The 24,462-nt window shown below is 39.3% G+C and overlaps 1 protein-coding gene and 1 long non-coding RNA gene across 3 annotated transcripts in view; both read right to left on the reverse strand.

Moving 5' to 3' along the window:
* Window positions 1-18,263, reverse strand: part of faf1 (Fas (TNFRSF6) associated factor 1) — a 68,092-nt gene extending 49,829 nt beyond the window's left edge. The window contains exons 1-6 of one of the 2 annotated variants that reach the window (XM_030434000.1): window positions 17,951-18,263; window positions 15,382-15,450; window positions 12,517-12,563; window positions 8,940-9,205; window positions 8,725-8,816; window positions 7,723-7,814 (exon numbers count right to left, since the gene is read on the reverse strand). In XM_030434000.1, the coding sequence (XP_030289860.1) occupies window positions 7,723-7,814; window positions 8,725-8,816; window positions 8,940-9,205; window positions 12,517-12,563; window positions 15,382-15,450; window positions 17,951-18,010 (626 nt within the window). In that variant the 5' untranslated portion in view covers window positions 18,011-18,263. Of the gene's footprint in view, window positions 1-7,722; window positions 7,818-8,724; window positions 8,817-8,939; window positions 9,206-12,516; window positions 12,564-15,381; window positions 15,451-17,950 lie in introns of both variants that reach the window. The other variant, XM_030433999.1, reaches the window with a different exon arrangement.
* Window positions 18,264-20,164: 1,901 nt separating this feature from the next.
* On the reverse strand, window positions 20,165-24,434 carry LOC115590976 (uncharacterized). The gene is made up of 3 exons (XR_003985871.1): window positions 24,174-24,434; window positions 23,813-23,901; window positions 20,165-20,307 (listed from the first exon to the last, which is right to left on the reverse strand). It is a non-coding gene; the product is annotated as an uncharacterized LOC115590976 (long non-coding RNA).
* Window positions 24,435-24,462: the final 28 nt, after the last annotated feature.

Raw genomic sequence — 24,462 nt, forward strand, 5'->3', positions numbered from 1 at the left:
TGAGATGTTCATACTCTCACATTGGACATCATGTACTGATTATAAGCAAGTGGAGACCTGGCAGTGTAGACGGGGCCTGTCCGAGAGGCCTTGAAGGGTCAGACTTTGTGGACTGGCACCATATAGCAGTAGCTTACGGCTGTGACAGAGACGCTGTGAACGGTGCAAATGCAGACACTTTGTGTGCTTCACGTAGTGAGGAGGAGGTGGGGGAATCAACTTTTGGAAGCTTCATTTACAATAAGCTGCGAGGTTAAGTAGCGTTTTGAGCAAACGCTGGGTCTGTGAGGCTGAATATCAATGGGAGGCTTAAGGGCCGAAGCAGGCACTTAATCAGGGCTCAGAACCCAAGGAGAGGAGGAAGAGTTGAGAGAAAGAGAGGGATGGGGGAATTAATATGTAGCGCACACATTAATTATGCAATCACACCCTTAATCTGCGCAGATCTGGACGAGCTTATGTTAACAGAAGCTCAAATTTACTGTAATGACAGCATATTTACATTGACTAAAACTACGAAATCAATATGTAAATGTAATGTTTGTTGTAGCTAACTGGGGAAGATTGGAAATGTGTGGAGTGGGAAGGATGGATGCATACGTAATAGGGCTGAGCAGAAGGATGAGAGAGAGAAAGAGATTGAGTGAGTGAGAAAGAGCAAGAGAGCGAGAGAGAGAAAGAGGAGAAGAGGAGAAATGGAAGGGGTAGGGACACATAAATAAGGATCTAGCTAATATCATGATTATGTTTGGACACAGTCCCGAGCTTCTGCTGGCAGGCAGCTAGACTCCTAAATAGACAGAGATAGAGGGTAAACTGAGTGGAAGTGTTACTCTGTCCTTCCAAGCAAAGAAGGAACATCTTATCAGTCATTTATGGCAGGCCGACGAGCCATTTGGTGAGTGTGTGGGTGGAGTTCTGTTCAAGATTTACTTTGAAAAATCAGATCACTCATTGTGCTGCACAGTACAAATATAGCAACTCAAAATATCATTCAAAGGGAGAAAAAAAAACTGCTATTCATAATGAATAATTTCCTTGTCATTTCCCATCTGTCTGAAGAGGCCTGCTGGTTCATATATAAACAAAACACCCATGTTTCAAGTCTAATATCCCTTTGGCTTTCACCACTGACGTTTTCAAAGCAGCTGTCTCCTCACAGAAGCAGGCCCCTCAAGCAGAGCGGGGTTGAGATGTGGATGTCCCACTGTTTGCTTCTTCCTTCAGAGGTCTCTTTCTCACTCAACACACACACACTCGTGACTCCCAGGTCGGCCTGCAACATCTCTGGAGGTACTTGACATGGCATAAGGGTGCCGGGAGGAAAATGTCATTTAACTTTATGGACAGAGAAAATGGAGCGTTTTGCAGGGGAGGAGAGCAGGCTAAACAGATTGGTTTCATTCTGAGGTAAGCCCATCGCCTAAGCTGCGAGTCCCTGCGGCACAGAGCAGACTCTAGACCTTATTAAACTAGCACTGCCAGACACACACACGCACACACAATGTGGCATGTGCCTGCAAAACACAAATACCCATACACACACACAAACACACACACAAATTCATAACCACCATGCGTGTGTTTCAACTGCTTAGAGACACACAAACACACAACAATGCGCTGACCAGGATAGTACATGCCGACGGACCATTTTGCCTCCAACATGTACAGAGGAGGTCATCAGGTACACACAAGGTCTTCTTACCTCCTCCACAATTTGCAACCACAACAAAGCAGAAGGATGCGAAACCGTTGGGGCTCTGCTCTGTTTTGGTCTGCCATCTTGTCCCAAAGTTAATCAGCATGCTAACTGTTAGATACTTCCAATAGGAGCTACTTTAGCTAACTGGCTAGCTATCTACCTAAAGCATCCATGAATCTGCTGCTGGATAGCTGACACAGAAAGGGAGAAAGGTGGGAGGGGAGGGCAGGGGGGGAGGAATCCGCAGTAAAAAAAAAACAAAAAACACAAAACCTAATGAATCATTTTTTGCAATTTCAAATTTCTCCAAGAGTTCAAATTAAAATAACCTTTCCTTGGCAAATACGCTTCCTGAGAGCAGAGCGGAGAATTGATGAGGAAGGAAACAGGCTCCATTGAAATATTCATCAGGCCTTCATCATTTATGCAAGAGATTAGCTCCTCCTCAACACCCTCTTGTATTCACAGGCAGTCATCAACATGGCCACAAAGATGAACCTTCTTCAGACCGGGTTTAACACTGCAGTACTCACTGCACGTCACATCGCTAACTAAATAACTACCTGAGATGGATTGGTGCTCAAAGGAAAATCTCCCAAAGCCTCAAGATTTATTTCTAATCAAACAAGATAACTAAGAGGAGTTTACTCAGCAGGATCATAATGACAGTGCTGCACTATTTAATCAGTCCGATTGGTTTATGTGTGTGATCTGCATGAGCCAAGCTCTACAAAGTAATTGCCAGGGATATTACCATTTATGGGACATTTGCATTTTTTACTCAGCAACAATTTGAAGCAAATAAACATTGTGAAATTAAATTTGGGTGGATAACTGTCTTTTCAGACTACAAATACAAACAAGTACAGCTTAGGTGACGGTGGCAATTGTATTGACCTTACTGAAATCACATAACTAAAGAGAAGCATTTTAACTGAGAGTTTTGATCAAGTTCTGGGACAATAGAAGACGTGATGCCATGGCCACTGATACTGAGGGGATAAGAATGGAAACATGTTTTCTTTCAATGCTTTGTGACATTAATCCTGGTTCCAAAACATAAAACGGAATTACATACATCTACATTTCACTAGTAAACCACGGTAGGCAAATGTGGTTTGTTATAACCTTTGTACGAGGAAGAAGCACAATTTATTAGAAATTGTCATATTGTAACTTTATATCTCAGTGAGTCATAGTCATGTTATTCCTGTATCTTCGAGTTTCTTCTATAAAACTTGACTTAGAATGACCAATATTGGAAATGCACACCAACCAAGCAAAACTAACCTAGTATAATGTTTATTTGACAAGTGCATTTACTCTGTGAAAAAAATTGTAAAAAAAAACTCTTTATAGCTCCTCATAATGGAGCTTTCTTAAAATTAGTTAAAATCTCAGGGAGGCTGGCTGTAATTTGGTCTGTCATGTGCCACCCTCCTGAAAATTAAATGACTGCCCGGACATAATTATGGAAACCTGTGTGACAGCTAAATGTTCTTCTTCTTTGGTGTCACTGTTTTCAAAAACAGCTGCAGCTGTGGAAGCAAAAACAGACCACTCAAAGGGGTTCTATGTAATATGTGCAGCAATTTACATGTTTTAATCACTTTTTTATAGGCCGCATGAGAACGGATTGCAAGGGACTGTGCAAAATTAGACCTCCGTCTCTCTAGGTTGCTGGACTGTGGATTTCTTTGTGAATGACTAATGTCAGGTCCAAAGGATGTGACTTTATGCACATTCAATCTCAGCGCTTCTCTCCATAGAAAGCAACGGTAGCTAAGGTTAGTTTAGAAATCAGTCACCAACATCAACTAATGACCAGCTTCCAGCACAACAAAGAAGTTCTACAGAGCCCCTTTAAAACTAAGTGTTTTTGATTCATCTTTGTTAATAAGATGATGATAATCACCTACTGTGGGTTCAAGTGAAGAGGCAGGTTAAATTGGATGAGGCATAACACTTGAAGGAAGGTCAAGTAAAACAGAGACAAAGGTGCAGTCGTTGACCTCATGTTAGCCTTTGCGGTGCTGCAGTGTGTATTCTTTAAAATGAAAACACATTTTATACCGTGGATGGAGCAGCATTTGCAGCCTTTTCATGAATTGGACTGATCTAGTTTAATCAGTTTACTTGTTATGGGCACTACAGCTATGTCTTCAATTGTATAATAAAGTACTGTTTTGTTTTTGCAGTTGTTCATATATTAGGAGCAGTTCCACCAAAACAACAAACAAGCAATTGTTGATTTTGTTTCTTAAATTCTTAAATTCTTAATGTTAAGAAACAATGTTTGTAATAGACTAGTAATAGATAGTGACAGAAGGAAAAATAGGCTTCTGTTATCATAATATGTTTAAGTACAACAAAGTAACTGTTTTGAACAGACACACATCTGCAATTGATAATTACAGCTAAGATTACTTCTGATAGTGTGGAACCAGATAGGATAAGTTCACATTATCAAGGCCTTTACTGGCACTGAGTACCGTTAAGGCCTTTACCGGCACTGAGCTCTGTCTACTGAAACAATCTACACAAACTGCACACAAATTGCACGTACTGTGGATTTACAGTGTGACCACACTAATTTTACTGCAAACTAACAGCTTGTCTGGTCCCACTACAGGGGACTGCTCCCCCCACTACTCTGTGATCTGTCACCTATCCTCTCCCAGTGTGACAACAGGGTCACCATGCGCACGCACACGCACACACACACACACACACACACACACACACACTTAAACACAAATGCATGTGCATACACACAGAAGACCACCCACTCAATTCAGCCCCATATGTCCTCCACCAAAATAGCTGACACAGAATAATGAGCTCCTGACACCCAAAATGATATCGATAACACTTGGAGAAATGGCAACGGTGCTGCTAAAAAGACACAGCAGTTGGTGAGGGAGTGAGAAGACGAGGAGAGGCAGAGACGAGAGCGAGGGAGGGAAGACTGGGGAGATGAGGGCCATTAGCTGCCAACACAATATAGCTACCACTTAGCCTAACTAGCAGGCAATGCGGCAAACTGCCAAATGACTTCTTTTACAAGTGTTCTGGTGACATGTGGATGCTTGCTTGGCTGCTAAGATGAGGAAGTGTGGGGAGAGTTACAGTACAATTTTAATTTTGAATCCACTGTCAACAAACAAACTCGGGCCGTTATGTGAGAGGCTATAAACAACTCTGGCCAACACAGGCAATGGATCTAAGAGGAATGCTATTGAAAGAAAAGATCTCTTATCAAAATGGTAATTAGACTGGGTCAGAATGATAACAAGGCTTATTTCAGTAAATATTTAAAAATTCCGAGAGATACAGTTAAACTGTTGTATAAAACAGCGTCCCAGGGTGTCCTCTCACCCTTTCACAACTCCCCGAATCAGAAGAAGAATTTAAAAATGTTTTAATTTAGCATTTAAATTGACAGCTGTCTTTTAAACAAACAACATATTAATGAAAACATGCTATTAATATAGCAAGGGGGCCCCAGTGATCCTGGAAAACACTGATTCCCAACCGGGGGCACGTGTACTTCTACTGTTGCCAGGTGGGTCACATGGTGAGCTTGTAGAATAGCCCAGTTAATTCAAAAACATTAATGACTGGACAAAAAATACATCTACATATTGAGTCACCTGTAACAATTAGCTAGCAAGCAAGCAGGCAGAGGAAATTAAATAGGGAGCTGACAACTCGAGCATCCAGCTATTGTCATTCTACGTGGTTGTAGTACAAATGAAAACTTGACCAGACTGCACTAAACACTGACAAATCATGTGTGTGTATATATATATACATATACATATATATATACATATATACATATATACATATACATATATATATATATATATATATATATATATATATATATATATATATATATATATATATATATATATATATATATATATATATATATATATATATATATATATATATATATATATATATATATATATATATATATACATACATACATACATACATACATACATATATATATATATATATATATATTTCAACACTGACTATTATATCCATCTTATCTTAATACTTAGATAATGATGGGGATGCAAATTATGGATTTTCTTTCAGCTGATACCGATAATGACTCTCACAGTGGTTCTGAGATCTCTAATTATAATAATTTCACATTTTGGATTATAAAAATTAGTTCACAACCAGTACTTTATGCAGACCTGAGGATCTGAATGACTAAGATGTAGGTAGCATAGATGGATGTTTTAATATTCCATAGCTCCGAATAAAAGTTGTTGTTTTAAAATAAAAACTTTTCCTCCAGCATGGATTTGTACGCGTGCTCTGCTCGTTCTTCTTGTCCTTCTCTGTGTTAATTGGCATATTGCAACCAAAACTGTAATGTTGCATACCACTACCTATTGTATCCGAGTGTGTAGATGCCGTGCTTTTTAAGCCCATGAAAGCAATTTGACTTTGTATTAAGATCTGAATCTATCACTATAGTTACGCTGATACGGATAAATAGCCTGTAATAAAAATGTTTCAATACTGTGCACCTCCATTAAATAACATTCAGTTAAATGTATTCAAATTAACACATTTGGAACTTAAATAGTCGTGCTGATGAGGAGTACTTGAACTCATCAGACTGGGATGTTGTGGTGACTCTTACAAAAAATAGTTTGTGAACCCATCTTTAAAAGATATCCCTCTGATGTTTAAATTTTAAGGGTTGATGATGATTATTTGTTTGGGAACATAGCAATAACAACACCCCTAAAAAAACCATTCATTTCATCACAATATTGCGCATACACAAGTCAACTGTTCAACATTTGATTTTGAATGAAAAACAAGATTTAATTCCCTGTTAATTAAATTTTCTGGTGCTCCTAGACACTGTGATATGTAGTTCTCACTCAGATCCTTAGTCCATCAGTCTGATTAATGAACACGGTGAGGCTGATTAATGATGAGTAACACACGATTCTAAAAATACGAGCCATCCTTTTAATAATAACAGGAACAACAGTGCATGTCCTCACCTCCCTCTCTTGGCCTGGAATTGTCTGTGTTCCACATATACAACACAGGGACAACGGCATCAAGCCAACACGCATGCAAACACAGGGGAAATTCAATCAAAAACATGTCCACACACACAATAGCTTACACATAGGCATGAATGTACCCTCTCATATATCTATTTATACCAGTCCTCTTACGCCCAAATTAAAAATAAAAAGGGTCTTGGTCACTCTTTACTACACAGGTGAAATGAAGGGAGAAATATGACTTCTTTGGACAATGTTTACCTGATGCTGATGAAAGGACAATCACACATTCAGCTGCCACTGGTGATTGTATTACTGCTTTGAGTTCACATCTGAGCAGCCTGACATTTCAAAAGCAAAGGTTGCTAATACTGCCACGGATCCAGTGAAATGAACAGAACACGCTCTGGATGGAGAACACTGGCTTAATGAAGCTTTCTGAACAAATTTCTATCGTCCCTGGGTACTGTAACGATTCTGATGGACTCATGTGCTTTTTAAAAAAAAATTGCAAAAGGAATAAATGATAGATATGGAGTGTGGATATCAGATTCAAACAGTCTTTGACGAATAAGATGCAAAACAGCGTTCAGCAAGCAACAATGTCAGGCTTAAAACAAAGGCGGGAGAGAAAATGATTATTTACACAACATACAGAGATTGCTGTGATAGATGTTCCGCTCAAAATGTCACAATGGACGCGAGAAAATGAATGTGCACTGACAGGTCAAATGTCTCTTAATATACCAATGAAAATGGTATTTGCTGCTGGATTCTGGAGCGTCTTCTCCATAACTGGACATACACTGCCACCTGGTGTTTGCTATTAGCTACTACACTCATACCACCTGCAATATTTTATAGTGCATGTCTACCAGGATGGGAAGTAGAAGATGGGATTTATTGTGAGATTACACACAGAAAGAAGAGTGAGTGTGTGCTGAACGCAGGGCTGAATACCTGTTTTTGCTGGTGCTGGCAGTAGGGGCGATGTCTGGGGTCAGGACATACAGGCTGTTGTTTTTGGGCAGGTGTAAACTTCTGAGCACCGTCTGCTTCAACACACACAAACGGGAGGTAAAAGAATAAACAAGGACTGACTACATCTGAATTTTATGGAAGCCCTGCAACTAACATCATTTTCACTGTCAAGTAATCTGTCAATTGGGTAATTGATTAGTAGTATGGATACAAAATGTCAGAACAAATGCCAAACTAAGTCCTTAAATATCTTTTGTCTACAACCCAAAGATTTTCTGTTTACACTCAAAGCAGAGTAAACAAACCAGAAGATATTCACATTTAAGAAGTTGTAATCTGAGAATTTAGGGGGTTTTTTTCTAAAAAAAAAAATGATGTCATCCAAATAGTTGCCAATTTACTTAGAGATGAATCTTTGCAAATGAGAACTAAAATACTGTGATTTATTTTCAAAATGTTTTTTAAATGTGGGTAAAATGGTGAAATAAACGTTTGCCAGGATCAAGCACTTTTAACACAAGGCATGACAGTAATGTTAAATAGCTTGCTAACAACACAATCAATGTATATTTCGTTTAGAGAGCATGCAGAAATCTGACTTTAAAGACATCAATTCTTGGACAACGCATTTCCTATATATGACATGGTATTATGATGTACGTCAGCCTCTTGTGGGCAAAATGAGTATTACAAAAACAATAAGATTAAAAAATGTTAAAATAAATAAAATAAATCACCTAACCATACAAAGGCAGAAAATCACTACACACTGATCATGTAAATGTGAGGATACATGCAGCTAAAATGTTACATTTAAATTGATCACATTCGGGTTAAGACATTAAAGTAAAAAAAAAAAAGACAAGAGATATAGAAATTAAAAGACTACAATTTTAGTTTTTTTTCTGTTCTTGGTGCTCTATTCTGTTTTGACACGTGCATTTTTGTGACAAACATTTATTTCAAGGTCTATCAACTCACACTGTCAGACACATCTCCACTCTTCCATCCCTTCAGCTGCATTTTGGACACTGGAACAGCAAGCTCTGTCTCAAGGATTTGTTTGATTTCACCTGTAGATTAGATTCATACAGATCAATGCATAGGAAATTCTTACATTCTGCACAAAAAGGTATTGTGATATGCTGAGCATTATATGGATCATTGTATGTTATATCAGTGTGTGTGGTGCTCACCGACTGTACTGCCTTCCTCCAGTACCAGCTCTACAGTGCGCTGTCGGTACTCCACCCTGAAGTTGAGCATGCGGGGCTGACGTTCTACAATGTGTCGAGAGGAGGAGACGCTGGGGCAAAATGCCGAAGTCGAGGATGACGGAGGAGAGGAGGACGAAGATGAAGAAGAGGTGGGGGGAACTGCACCTCCTGCTGCTGCATCGGCTGCTTCTGATTGGCTTGGAGGTCCATACATGCTGGCCTGGCTCGCCTCACTGGAAAAGTTACTGTGCAGAGGTGACAAGATTACTGATGGTGTGGGATAATGATCGCTCAGTCTTCATACAGTGTCTTAAAAAACTCAGATGCTATAAGAAACAAATATCTGGAAAGAGTGGTTTCTGCAAGACAGAAAAATACACCACCAACAACAAATGTCTTATTGTCCATCATGCTTTTCTCTTTGCTGCTTGCTCAGTGTGTGACCCATGTTTCACACAACACAGTAAATAATGTCTTTTTTCTCCAGCTCATGAGCAGAGTGTCCCCTTTGTTACTTGAAGTGTAAGCAGCAACTGTCTTGCAGGAACAGAGTGCCAGACTTAAGGCTTTCGAACAAAAGCTGTATTTTATTTGGCCCGCCAAATTAAAGAGGCCACTGTCCTGAGGCGTAGGTTTGGCGGTCAACAGCCGCAAAACCTCCACAAACAGGCTGGACCAATAGGGTGGGAGATTAACCGAACAGAATGGTATCACATTGCAACTGTCTCCTTCACCCGCCACTTCAGTTACAAAACAAACCAAGTAAAAAAAAAAATTGTTTAAAGACTAAAATCATTCCCAAAAATCATAATTAGACAAGTAGAATAGTTACTGTGACTAAGGAAAATATAATCTTATATTAATCAGCTACATACTAGAGGCTGACCGATAGTGAAAAGTTACAGTAAAACTCATATAGTGAAATATACTTCATATATGTGCAGGACACCTTCTTTAATTTGAGTTGAAAAGCTAGCAGTAGCTGTCTGTTTGATAAACGACACAACATCTGGACAATTTGATTTAGAGGATTACATCTTCCCAATCGGTTCTATTTACAATGGACGAGATGCTGTTCTGTGGCTGTACTGGCTAGGATTACTTCTGTTGTGCGTCCCGTTATATTGTTAAATGCCACTCTTACAAACGGTTTATGTTTTTGCAAATTCCTGGGGTAAGGAGGATCCTGAAGTGCACAATTTCATTGCATTAATGGATGGATAATTACATGACTGGATTTATTGGAGGCGAGAATGTCACATTGGTAAGTACAGCATTAAGTAACCAAACGTTAACAGAATGGTTTCTGTTCCTGACTGCCTTCAGTGCCCTGTCCCTATCGTGGACAAGTGATGGAGCTGCATTATATATTCGAGAATAATTTGTGGGAAGAATAAACTGGCAATAGGGAAATTTTGTTTTCAATTGAACAGCCAAATCCGATTCACAATTCTCAGGTACGGCCCCATCACGTCATCATGATACACTGTACTGCAAATTCACATAGGCAAAATACTGGTTAATGTCTATGGCTTCAACATGGCACCTCTCCTGAACGGTGATGCATCAGTTATCTCTGAGATGAGTAAATACAGAATTAATCAGTGTTCTTGACAGTGGTCATGAGAGTTTATTACTAATACCAAGTTTGTACCCTTGATCGTTTTTTGCAGCATGTCATGATGACTGAGACACAATGAACAGCAGTGTGTTAGCGGTGTGTTGGTTTTTGAAGACAATTATTCTTTTGTTTATTCAAAGTTCAGTTTATTTTGTTCACAATGTAGTACCGTAGAGACAAAATGTCATGTGTCACCCCTGGATTTTAATGTGTCAGAGATGGAGGACGCATACCTAGTAACATTACTGCATGAGTACAAATGCATCTAAAGATGTGGAACATTCAATGGACATAGATGTATTTGTGTAGGGCTATTGAGATAACGTTCGGCATAAAATATAAGTGCTACCAACATGAACCAGATTGACAACTACTATCATCTCAGCAATGAGATGATATATAAATGAGACAGATGAAGCAGCATAGATCTTACTCCAAAAACCAAAGGATAAACATGAGAGATCTTGCCAATAGGATTCTTACAACTCTTGAAAGCATCTGAGGGAAAAAAAATACTAGTTTTTAGTGTGAGCACTCAGAACAAGTGCTTCCTCCTAAACTTGGCACAGCAGGACCAGAGGTCGTTAAATTGTCCGTTGTTGCTGTTTGGGTGTAGTTCCCAGCTGCCTTACATCTAGATGGCACTGCTCTCATGTGCAGTCCAAAAGGTGTCCCAAAGCAGATAGAACTGCTGAGCCCCTCATCAGCAGACAAACTGTCTGATCAGTGACAGAGTGCAAGAGAAAAATCAGCATTTTTATCATGTCTGAGGACAGAAAATTTACACAACGATGACCTGGTGAGCTGTGGATAATGATCAACAAAGCAAGCTTTTTATAATTCCCAGCCTGCTTACTAAAGAGGACACAAGGGAGATGCATTTTAGACGGAAGCGTTGGCGTAGCCTCCAACTGGCTCTGGCTCAGGTCACGTCACCAGAGTCTGTTTACTGGGCAACGCCAGCCTACTCATACCAGTGCCAGCCACTTAGTAAATGTGTTGGCTGCTGGTCACGCTGCCTGCCAGCCTCCATTCATAGCAATGTGTGCCCTTGAGAAAGACCGGCAATATTCTCATGGCCCAAGGGCCTGAACCACACTGAAGTACATGCATGCATGCGCACACATGCACACAAGTGTGTACACAAAATACAACGGTTAAACAGAACATCTCCAGTTTGAGTGGGTTCAGATCAGCTCAGTGCATTCATGAGTGTAAACTAACCGTTGAAGGAAAGTGAAGGGCTCAAAGCCTCTTTAAGAAAACCTTTTCTATTCAGAAACTGTGTACAACTCCACTCTTGGCAGAAAGTTTCCTAGCAGTTGCAGTGTCTTTTATATTATTCCTCTATTAAACAGAATAGACACCATAGCAGGAGCAGTGATCTCCAACTCAAAATGTATGTTAGCATTATTTGCTGGTTATGTATATGGAAATGTATCCATTAAACAGTCAAAATTTAACTGCACTATTCAAGCAGAGAACAAACCATACCAACAATAATTAAGATGAAAGCCAAGTCTGTGGAGAAATTAGGCTAGACACTGAACCTGTAATTTCACATTGCCTGGTCAACATTAAGGTGAAGAGTTCACGTCACCGCTAATGAGGCTTTCTGTCCTGCACTATTTTAAGGCTGCTGCACGAACAACATTGGAAATATATACTTGTGTCACACGCACTTATTCCTCAGTAACATATATCCCTACTCCTGTATTTCCTATTTTTCTTTATATAGTCTATAGGTATAACTCCCTTATTACGACTCATATTTCCTTGGCTTTGTGAACATAATCATTCTAGTGTGCAGCAGAAAGAAAAACAGTGTGTCGAAAAGTCATACATGATATGACATGATATGTTTGTTTGGTGCTGTAAAGTCAACCAATTAATTTTCTTTCATTTACCATAAATGTGTGGCAGCATGGTTATTACCTTTGTAAGATTCCATTCTCCTGTGGTATGACTCCATTTATGGCTGCCTGTAATGAAAGCAGAAATATATCATACAACACAATAAGACAATAAGGCAATTTTCTTGTTTTAGTTTCAATATTGTAGTGTTGATAATGAGAATATACAGAATGTTCTGGGTTTTGGAAAGTTCAAACTGTTCAAACAAAACAAAAAAAAATACACGTTAGGAATCTACACCATGACAAAACATGGAATAATAGCCTAGACATTAAAGGGCATGTTTGAACGAGACTAGCAGATATTGTAGCATGTCTGTAAAGTTAATTTGACAGTAACTAAGAGATGGGCAGTCCATTTCAAAACTTCTGATAAATTTGGTCTGGAAAATCTTTCATGGCAAGACCAGGAGCATTATATGCTCTAAAAATGCTAAATACTTTGTCAAAAAGAATAGTGCTTTATTAGGATGCCTGCTAAGGTGACTGGTTGAACCAACTAGTCAGTCCACATGTAACCAGCTACACCAGTTATAGTTTAGCCGAGTCTGTAACATCATGTTGTTTGCTGGCTGAATCCAAGTGCGACAGAGAAGGATGAAATATTCAAATAGTGTGGCTGATGAGAACAAAGAGAGCTGAGAGGACAAACATGACAGTAACCACTGTCAGCTCTGCAGTGAGCTTTTGTTTGACTGCACAATTGACTGGGCTTCTCTCGAACACTCACTATTCTTCACTGCAAAACAAGCAACGTTAAGTAAGTTGTTACGAGCTGGTATAACCATGCCCCCTACTCTTGTTGTACTGAATGAGGGAGATGTATGATGGATAAACATTAAAGGAGCCCTACAGGTTTTTATTGTTAACAAACAAAAGTTGTTTACATGAAGTATTTCTCACTAAAATGCATTCTTTACATTCTTGGGGTCTAATGTCAGGTAGACGCATTTCCTGCCTTTATGAAACATTTGGAAAGTCGATTTTTAAGCATTCTAAATCCTGCTTTGTTTAAATCCATGTTCACATGTTAGCAGTCTTCTTCTATCCCTACCTCTGTTGACATGTTGCTGTATATCTTGGCGCATTATTGCCAATTGTTAAACGGTGTGAAACCTTAATCAAACAAACACGAGATAAACAAAATAGGATGCTGCTCATAAAATCTCTGTAGTGCAACTAAAGGTCAAAAACCCCACAGGGCACCATTAAGCCTCAATGAAATTAATGACATGGACACCACAGACCTCTCAGTTACTCTTGACCTCTAATGTAGCATCTGATAATCATCTTTGGTAATTTTATGTAAAGCACTTATGGTTACATGATCAGTTTAGAGGGAAGCCACACATGTATTGTTGGAAAAGTGCCACAAACGGTGGTGGCAGTTTTCATGACTAAATACACACCACAGCAGTGCTAATCAGGAGTATATGGTCACTGAAGGTTCCACCTTCAATTTAGCTGTGCCTAGCCTTTTTCTTTTTGTTTGTTTTGAAGTTAGAATATCATAGTTTTATCATAGTCTGTGGTCCTTTGATCTTATGGATTATCAATGTGCAATGCTTTGAGTAAAAAGAAAGGGGAAAAAAGGAAAGAGTATTACACAGGGCAAATGTCATACAGTAGTGTCAAAAAGTCTGAGGCCACTAGTCAAAATACTTCTGTTTTGCATTTGTTTTGAATGTGATACTATTGTTTCACTACAAGTGAGTGGGAAGTGGAGTGCAGATCCCAAAACACAGCTCAAAGCTTTGCAAGAACTACTTGAAGACCACAGAAAAGAAGACCGAAGAGTCCTGACCATCACCAACTTCCACCTCACTGTCACCTCAACCCCACTGAACATTTATGGGGGCACATTAATATTGCGAAAGCCAACCCTTCTGTGACATCACAAAAAGCTTTGTGGAACACTGTCAAACCATGCTAGGATAACGTGAGTCAGCGCGTTTTACGTAAACTTGTGGAGTTCATGCCAGCTTAAGTGCATGATGTCATTAATGCAAAAGCAGGACAAACATATACTAAGATATTCTGAAATTCCTGGGTATTTTTCAAAGATTCCATTTTTCACTTAAAAATGTAAGGCTGATTACATCATTTGTAGTGGAAAAAATAGGTTTGATTAGAATTGAAACAAATGCAAGTATTTTGACTGGTGGTTTCAGAATTTTTGACCCCAATATATGCCTTTGAAATGTTGGTCATTTATTAATTAAATTGATCACCAGATGAGGTGCATCTAGATCTGGGTGAATTAAACAAATTCTTGCTCTGCTAAACAACATTTTGGGGGAAATGCTGCTTTCTAACCACCCAACCCCTCAGCCAAACTCAGCGTACACAGGCATACAAGCAGATTTGTTGTCGTTGATGATTACAAAAATTACCAGCTACTGCAGAGGAAGTGCAAGTCATCAGATTTACAGGTGCAGTGAGCGCAGGCCCCACTGTCTTTCCTGCAACTGCTTGGACTGCTGCTGCTGCTGCTGCTGCTGCTGCCTGCTTTGAACCTCTGCCAGCATCAGCCTAAATATAGACTGACCCCTTCCAATATGAACAGCGCAGTAAAGGGCTCCTTGTTTTCATACTTATCATGAATTCATACAAACTTAACAGAGCACATTCTTTCTCACAGCGTCTCTCAACTCCACATTCACACCTCACAGGACACCCTCAGTCTTACAGTCACAACATTGAGGGTGGCAGTCTGGCAACCTGCTTCGTAAAGCATACTGGGTAAAATGAAGAAAGGATTTGGTCATAAAATAATACAGAGAGTGTGTGTTATTGGATGTTAAACGCCCTCTTGAACTTGTACTCTAGATGGACTAAGCCTGTCTGTCAAAGAGCAAAGCCCAAGGCCTGCAGATAATGAACTTACCACTAAATCCCAGTTATTAAGCTCTAACAGAGTGATTGCCTCTGCAATGTTGTCAATTCCAGTGCAAGCCTGCAGGAGGAAAAAACAAAGAAAAGGAAATTACAAATGGGAGATGCATTGTGTTAGATTGCTGCAGTCTTTGTGATGAAACTTTCTCATCCTTCTGCACGTAAAAAATACGTTTTACAGTAAAAGAGAATGGGAAAAATGTAATCATAAGAACCATTTCAACTTTTAAGCTACAACCCATAACAGCAATATAAAGTGGTGGCAGTCTTCACAAGAACAAAAGCCACTCAAAGATGTCTTGATCAAAAGGAGGATACAAATACATTACCTCTGATTTCTGTTTTATACATTTGACTCCTGACCCTTGAAAAGCAAGCTAAACAAAATATGTTCTTCATAGTATATGAATATATATATATATATAAGTCATATAAGTTATTACAATACTGCAATGTGGGTCAAGGTACAGCAATTCCAATAACAGCTTTAACCTCATCTCTTTGTATTCTTTTTGATGTGTAAGACAAGGCAGACAATGCAGAGCATACGTTTTTTTCTATATATTTTGATCACAAAAAAAGGAGGTTTAGGAGTAAATAATACCACTTCTACTCTGCTAATTACTAACTAAAAAAACTAGAAGTTTCCAAACATCGGGAAAACAAGTTAGGCTTTCATTTGTACAATTTCTTCCCTTGCTGATTTTATTTTCACATAAAAGCATTTCAAATCATTTTTATTATTTATTGTGTATATCTTATCAGGGAGATCACAGGGTGACGGTGTAAACTTGCTCCGCTAGTTTTCCCGGGTTTAGTTTTTTAACCACTCTTGTATAATTGATAATGACAGTAGAAGTCAGCAAAGACACAGGTAGATGAGGCCATCGATCTAAATTCACTTTCAGGGCAAGGATCAAGACTATTGACTTGTTAAGGATGTGTACTAACTCATGCAACAACCATTACCTAAATCTAAACAAACAGTTTTATTTAGGTCAGAGTGCTATATAAGCCTTCTGACATAACATAATTAAAAGGTCAAAAGACAGATACAGTGGACAAATGCAAATATTTAAGCAGCAGTGTTGGTAGCAAACTGAGAAATTAATACCAAAACTGAAACACTAGACCTCAACAGTGACAGACAGTGAAATTGTCAATAAACTGGTGCTCTGGCTTTCTTTAATCTAAACACAGTGATAAATGCTCATTTTGTTCTATATGCATTTCATGTATATGCATGTTTGTTGTTGCAATGTATGTTTTATATTGTTGTCGGTTGGTCTATATTTCTTTGGCTTAATTGCTTATAGAGTCTATCGGCATTAATGCTTTTGATATAACTACTATTGAGTGCATGTTTCCTTGTGTATATTAATAACAGCTGTAAAGACCAGAGAGAAGGATATTTTATATATAGTGGTATATAGTGGCTATTTTGCCTGTTTCACAACCATGTAATGCTACTTTAACCCATCACTGCTTTTATTATTGACACGGATTACTCTGCTTTTGTTACATGCAAAGCATTGGTTTTATGCACAATGCTAAATTCAGACTCCCAAGTAGACTTGCCACATTTTACCCCACATCTCACACATTTGGTGCAACAATCATTGCAAAGGTAGAGAGAATGATTAGCTCAAACATGAGGAAGTTACAAGTATTACTTCAACGTTTGAGCATTGTAGCATGGACCCTTAGGATACAGGATACCACTTTAAATTGTGTAACAAAAAAACATAACAGAAAACAGACCCAAATCAAATATAAACTGACAAAGATCAACGCTGAAACTGATAGGAGTATGAGCACTATGGACCGGTTTGGCAAAATGTGATATGGTGACCTAATTAAACAATTCAAAACACGAGACTACTGTAACAAAGCCATGAGAAGGACACCACCAAAGAGAGGCGCTATACTTAATTTTCCATGTATAGATTCTAGAGGAAGGATGTCAATTATGATCATGTTGAGGTCATTACGTTTGGAAATTAAAAAAAAAACAGAACGCTAAATTAATGACAGTTCGCAGGGAAAGCATTTAATGGTAGCCTGAATTTTTGCTACGTTAAAATATATCTCCCTACGTGCAAAACGGGCAAAAAGGCCGGTGTCTTCAACGGACAAACGGTTTCTGATGAGGATTCAAAACCCTGACAGGACAACTGGCAATCTGTAAACAAGTTGACAGTTAACGTGAGCAGCGTAGCTCCCCTTTTAGCTAACTACATCGTCGTTATCTGTCAAGCAGGCAGACTTGAAACCAGCACAAAACAGAAATCGTTCCGCTATTTAGACTGGCAGCTTTGGGCAGCCGTCACTTAGTTCGCGAGCTTACAGCTAATAATTCCCTACAGAATCAGTTAGCAAGCTGTCAGTTTGCTAGCTTGATATGCTAGTCACATAAACCAAAGCTGAGCTCAGGTCTGCTGTTTACGCAGCCAGTCGAGTCGTGTGTCCTCTTGTTGACAGCAGCCCAAGGAAATTCAACAGCGGGAATACGATTACTAATTAATGAATACAAATATATAGGACATACAAATGAGACACACCTGAAAGTCGGCCAGAATCATTTCTCTATCCATGTTGCTATCGCCGCTTTCGGAGGCCATGGCAATGACTGGCTAAAAGCAATTCTTCTTCCACTGGCTCTCGTCGCTTTCTCGCCTCACAAGAGGGACACAGAGAATTACTAAAATACTCTGCTTGGACGTGGCGACGAGCGAGAGGTTGGCAAATTGATGATATCAAACTTTATCTGGATGTAACAGCTTCAGATAGACACAATTCTGTAAACTAACGTTACAGTGTTCAGTTATCTCATATCATTATTGTCATCTAGTCCATTGCTTTACGGCTACTGACGTAAAGTTACGGTGGCCGATAGGGGCAAACGCGCTGCAACCTAAAAAAACATGCAAATACACAAACCATGAGAAAACATCACTATTAGTTCGAAAACACTTGCAAACACGGCACAGAAACACCTCGAAAGGTTCTAGAAATCAGGTACATGTCTATGAATATTAACTAAAGCTTTAAAATGGGTAAAATTATAGTGTATAGCCACCAAAGAATGGATTGAATCAGTATACTGCAGAAATTTCATATGACATCCTTTTACTCTCATCTGGCTCTGACATGATTAATATTATATTTTATTCATAGGTAAGTATCACATCCATTGTAATAAATGGAGAAATTGTAAGCTATCCTTTGGTTCATAAATGACTGTAAGATGTTTGTCTCATCAGAATTGCAAGAAAGATGAGTGTGGACATTTCCTACTGTTTTTATTTATGATCCTTATTTTGAAACTTCTATGTCTTTATTCAGCTTTGAGTTGTCATATAATGTGTGATTTAAGCCCACTCTTTATATTTGGATGGATAGATGGATGGATGGACAGATTTATTTTCTATAAATCCCTCTTATTTTTTGTCTTCGGCTTTATTTAGGCTGATGTCTTTTTTTTCTCTTTTTTTTTTACTCTGTATTGTATCATTTGTATATATCCTCTGTGAGATAATGTATGATTTGTATGTTACCAAACATTCAATTTATGAATGTGAACCTAAACTGCTTTGGTAATTTTTTTCATGCCAATAAAATTTGAATTTAACTTAATTAAAAATGTATGCTTATATGTCTTGCTACTTACCTCAGCCTACACTATGGCCTATATGACCCTTGTCAATTGACGGTTTATATGACCCTAGTTGATCATCTATCCATTTAACTAGCATTGCTAGCATATCCATTTAGCTAGCTAACTAGCTAAATGGATATGCTAGCTATCCAACCATGTATCCATCCATCCATCCATCCATCCATCCATCCAACTATCCATCCATCCAACCATGCATTCATCCATACAACTATCTAGGGACCACAGCAGGGACCACAAGGACCCCATAACAGACCACTGAGCAATTTATGTGGACTACAAATACAACCGTTTAACAGATCAATCAACCGACCATCCAGACAAACTCTGTGCAAGAGAACCTTTCAAACAAATCAAACTGCAATTCAAAGTGCTTTACATATGACCAAAAACAAAACTTTGGATATTCAAAAACAGAAATAGAACTCAAGACCAATAGACACCAAGACAGCAATAAAATAAGCATAGTTAAAATAACAAAATGTAAAGAATAAAAGATAAAACAAGCAATAAAGATAATGATGAAAAATAGAATATAAAACTATGCATAAATTATTCTAATAAAATAAACAATATAATGTAATAATAATGATATGATAAAGAGTAAAATGTTGATTAAACAGAATAAGTGCTAATGGTTAAAAAGATTGAATTTCGCAAAAAACCTAAAATTATAAAACACAAAAGCTTTCAGCACAAAAACTAAGGTCACCAGTGCTTTCCTTTTGGTCTTGGTCAGCACTCGTGCAGCAGCATTGTTGCTGATTTATTGTATATTCGGTGGAAGGGAGAGTATTACAATATTCTAGCTCAGTGTTCTTCAATTCTGGACCTCAGGGTTACTGGCCTGTATTTTTTAGATGGTTCCTGTGGCAGCAACAGGTGAACCCAGGTGCAAACACAAACTGGGTGTCAACAAATGAATCTCCAAAAGGTGTAGTTTTATTTTGTAAGTTTAGTGGGTGGGAGCTTGGGGCAGAGATAGGCTGCAGCTTAATAACATAGCTGATAACAAACTGTCCAATGGAACGCGGAGAAAGTTTCCAGGACACCACCCTTAAAGGAATGTCCCAAGCAGAAGGCCATACCTGTTGGCTGGGGACGTAGACAGGAGCTGCAGTGTAGCGACAGTTGGCCTGAGTCTAGGCTCTGGTGGCGACATCTAGAAGGGCTGCATTTTTCCACATGTTGTGGCAATGTCTCAGATGGTCTCGAACTGAAGGCACACCAACTTCTTTTTTCCTGGTTGGGAAATGAGGGAGTTGATATCAACAAGGATCCAAGGGTGACAAACCTGTTGAGGTATTAGAGAGGTATTTATGGGCGTACTCCACCCATGACCACTTGAAACTCCAATGAGATGGGTTTACAGAAACCACACAACAGATTTGGCAGGGGAATAAAATCAACTGATTTTGAAAAACTGTCAATAATAGTGAGGATGACTGTGTTACCGGTGTCAGAGGCATCAACCCCTATCCACTTGGATTAAAACAGGTAAAGTGACATGTGAGATCTTGGAATGCCATTAAAGCCTCAGGGTGCCCACGCGTCACAGTAAGACGTGTGGGCGGTGAGAGTAGCTGCCATGTGACGGTAGTTAAACGGTTGAAATTGGCAAACCCCAATAACCGCTGCTTCAGGCTGGTGGGTGTTGGCCACTCAGTTATGGCTTTCACTTTGGTAAGTCGATGACTTAGAAAGACAGCGGAGACATAGAAGTCACATTTCTCAGCCTCAACAAAAAGCTGACGGACGTGTTTGTTGGGTGTCAAGATCTGGGGGGAAGATGAGAACATCATCAAGGTACACGAACACTCATTGTGTTCAGTCTGAGGGTCAGGGGCCAAGAACCAGCCCCATTGTTACACCCTACTTCCAAAAACCTCAGCGTCAGCTTCACCAACACCGCAAGGACTTTGTTATATATATATGGGAAGCTGGGGACAGCTAACCAGCTAGATTGAGGCTGAGTCTGATTTACCCGATGTAGACTGTTGGTATAAAAGGGTTTGGAGAGTGTTGGGCAGAGTTTCGCAACATGCTTTGACACAATGTGTTTAAGGCCATGAACCATAAGTGTTAAACCGTAGTAAACTGTAAAAGGTAAATAGATGTGCATCTCTATAGCTCTTTTCCCGTCTACTGACCACTCAAAGCGCTTTACAACACTTGTTACATTCACCCATTCATACACACATTCATACACTGATGGCAGAGGCTGCCATACACGGTGCCAACTGCTCATCAGAAGCAATTTGGGGTTCAGTATCTTGCTCAAAGACACTTCAACCAGCGACCTTACAATTGCTAGACTATGGGTCTTATAAATCATCACAAACGTTACCTGTTATGCAGTAATTAGCGCTGCTGTTTGTCACTCTAATTCTACAAAATGTTCTTATAGACTACATTACTGTTCTTGTAGTTGTAAGAGCAATCCAAACAATTGGCAGTGTATTTTGGTCAAAATAAACAACATTACTTGGAGTAAATCTCTTCCTACATATGAAATATCCAAACCCAGGGTGTGACCATGGCTGTGGATCAGTGTATCAACATGCTGTCAAAAAGCTATACATTATGTTTTTAAAACCTTTTTGGCACTGGTATCTTTAAGATTCTAAATGTGTTAATCACCAATTAAAACGCGGCTATCATAACTTGTGTGAATGACAGATATCAGGAGAGGGGACAGATAATTTAGGAGTCATCACAGTTTGGCATCACTGGTCACCTGCTCATTTCTGCCTGTCCTGTCTCACCTAATCAGTCAACTCCGCTCACCTGTTATCACAGATGCTCCTCATCACCAACTGACCCAGTATTTCTACCCCAGCCTCACAGACTCTCGCCACAGACTCTCCACATTCATGCAAGACTCTCCAGGAGTTCTCTTTGGACTGTTCTCCTGATGCCAACACAGCCTGCCTCTGACCATCTCGTTTCGCCTGATCCCCAGTAAACACACCTGCCTCCTGTCCCCAGCTTTTAGATTTTCTGCTGTGTCCTTGGTTACTCTTTTGCCTGCAGTGGCCTGGCGTAACCTTTCCACCACAACTACAGCTACAGCAAAAGCTACAGAGTGACCCACTTCCTGCTCAGAGAGACTCACTGTGTTGCCCCATTTGCTATATGTGTGCACTGTGTGAATACGCACCTGCTGGCTTTCTGATTCTATGTTTCAAGACCACGTCGCCAGCCTGCTCCTACCTGAAACAGTAGCCTGACGTTATACTAAACTGTATGTTTAGGCTTTCACTACTCACTCACTGGCTTCCCAACCTGATTCAGCCCGCCATACCAGCTGGTCCACCAGAGACTTTCCTCTATTATTACTCATCTTGTTCATCATATTATGTTCCTGCTGAGTTATGTCATTAAATATCATAACCAACTACTCCTGGTATCCTGCGTGCTGCAATTGGGTCCTAACACAGCCTGTTCCAAGATTTCTACATACCGTCACTGCAGGGAAGCAGGGCTGAGGATTTTTGAAAGTTGCATCATATTGTGCACAAATCCACATCCCTGACCTACAGTATCTCTCTGTATATTGTTTGCTCTATCAAATGTTTTTATTGTTGACTATGCTGCTGTTTTTATTAATGCTTGTTGTTTATTGATTGTTTTGTACTTGATGTAAGGCGACCTTGAGTGAAATGAAAGGCACCATCAAATAAAATGTATTATTTTTTCATTTTATTATTTTTTGCCCCCACTTAATTCTGAGTCTTGGTAAGAAAAGGACAGTCCAGATAGTGTTCACTGATAAGGTAATTGATATAAATGTGTTTGCTAATACATTGCTCTGTTGTCAATATAGTGTCAAGCTGAGATGATGGGTTCATAAAATCAGCAGGGTTGGGTAGGATTGTAGTTAGTCCATAACAGTTGCATTAATGTGTTGTGTGTGCCCCTGTGGTTGGGTTGCATCATGCTTAAAAAAAATAATAAATACATTTAAAAAAATGCAGGACGACCCCACACAAGATCAAAGTTATATCAAAGTCACCTCCAATTTGTCACATGGGTTTTTTTTTCTATTTTTCTAGCCATGAATTTAAACATCTTCAGTGTATTTAATAGTCATTAATAGAATTATGTGGCCAGAGAAGGTGAAATAGAACCACTCCACACACCACTCAGTAACAGGTCTGGCCTACTAGCCTTGGCGCCACTTGTGGCAGTTTCAAGTGGTTTGGGTAAGCGATGGGGTCAGTGGACAGTAGTTACAGATGGTGCATAACCTGTAGATTTTAGGCTTTATATATCAATTATAAGACAGGGTTTTCTACTATTGTAAGTGTAGGTGTGGACATCTGAGTAGCTTTGACTGTAGTCCTTTTCCACCAACTTTTATAAAGACAACGACCCTTTTACTACAGCACCACAAACAGCCTGGTTGACGTGACGCAAATGCATAAAACTTGTGTTCAAAAAAGCAGACATGCACCTATTGCCTGAATTCAGCCAAAATTATTTTCACCAATTATTCTGCCACTTCTTTGGTTGATGATTTATTGGCCTATAAAATGTCAGAAAATTGATTGCCATCTTGCAAAAGATACAGAAGTATCAGCCGCCATACCACCAAACTATGGAGCAGCTTCACCCTCTATGCTGTGAGACTCCTGAACTCATCCGCAACAGCACTCCCTTTAACAGATGTCAGCAGGACTCAAGGACTCTAACATAATTTCGTCTTAAACCTTTGTTTAAAAAGAATGGCAAATTTAACTTGTACCTTGTATTACAGTCTTTCAGAGCCCAAAGTGACGTCTTCACATTGCCTCTGTCGTCCAACCAACAGTCCCAGACCTCATGACTCTTCATCTACTCTCATAAATGACAAAGAAAAGCAGTTCATCCAGACACTGAAGAAACTGGCAACAGCAATTTTTCTGACACTTTTGCTTGAAAAATTACTTGAATTAATTTTCTTTCAATTAATCAACTAATCATTGAAGCTCTACTTGATTCACAGACACTTCATTTCTCAGTGATACAAAAAACAACTTGTAAAAAATCTCCCCAGATAGGACAGAAAGGGTCAGTATTGGACAGGGGAATGGAGGGAGAGAGATTGGTTATGAATAACTACATACCTGATCTCAGCTGTGCTGTGGACCAAACCAAAGCAGGCTTTGGAGTTTGATGGAGTCCCATCACTAGAGGGCGGCATGATGAAAGGAAAGTGAAAGAAGCCGCCGAGCCCATGACACAATAAAATCATAATGATAATAATATAAAGCCTGTCTTGCTCTCTGGGAAGTATATTAACGACGAAGAAGGACACACTGAGTATACCAGCATGTTACAATGTGCGAGTTTATCTCCTGAGCACAGTCTCTCTCTCTATCGCAGCCGTGAACGCATCTCCTCTGTCACCGCTGC

The sequence above is a fragment of the Sparus aurata genome, chromosome 11, assembly GCF_900880675.1.
Source record: "Sparus aurata chromosome 11, fSpaAur1.1, whole genome shotgun sequence".
NCBI lineage: Eukaryota > Metazoa > Chordata > Actinopteri > Spariformes > Sparidae > Sparus > Sparus aurata.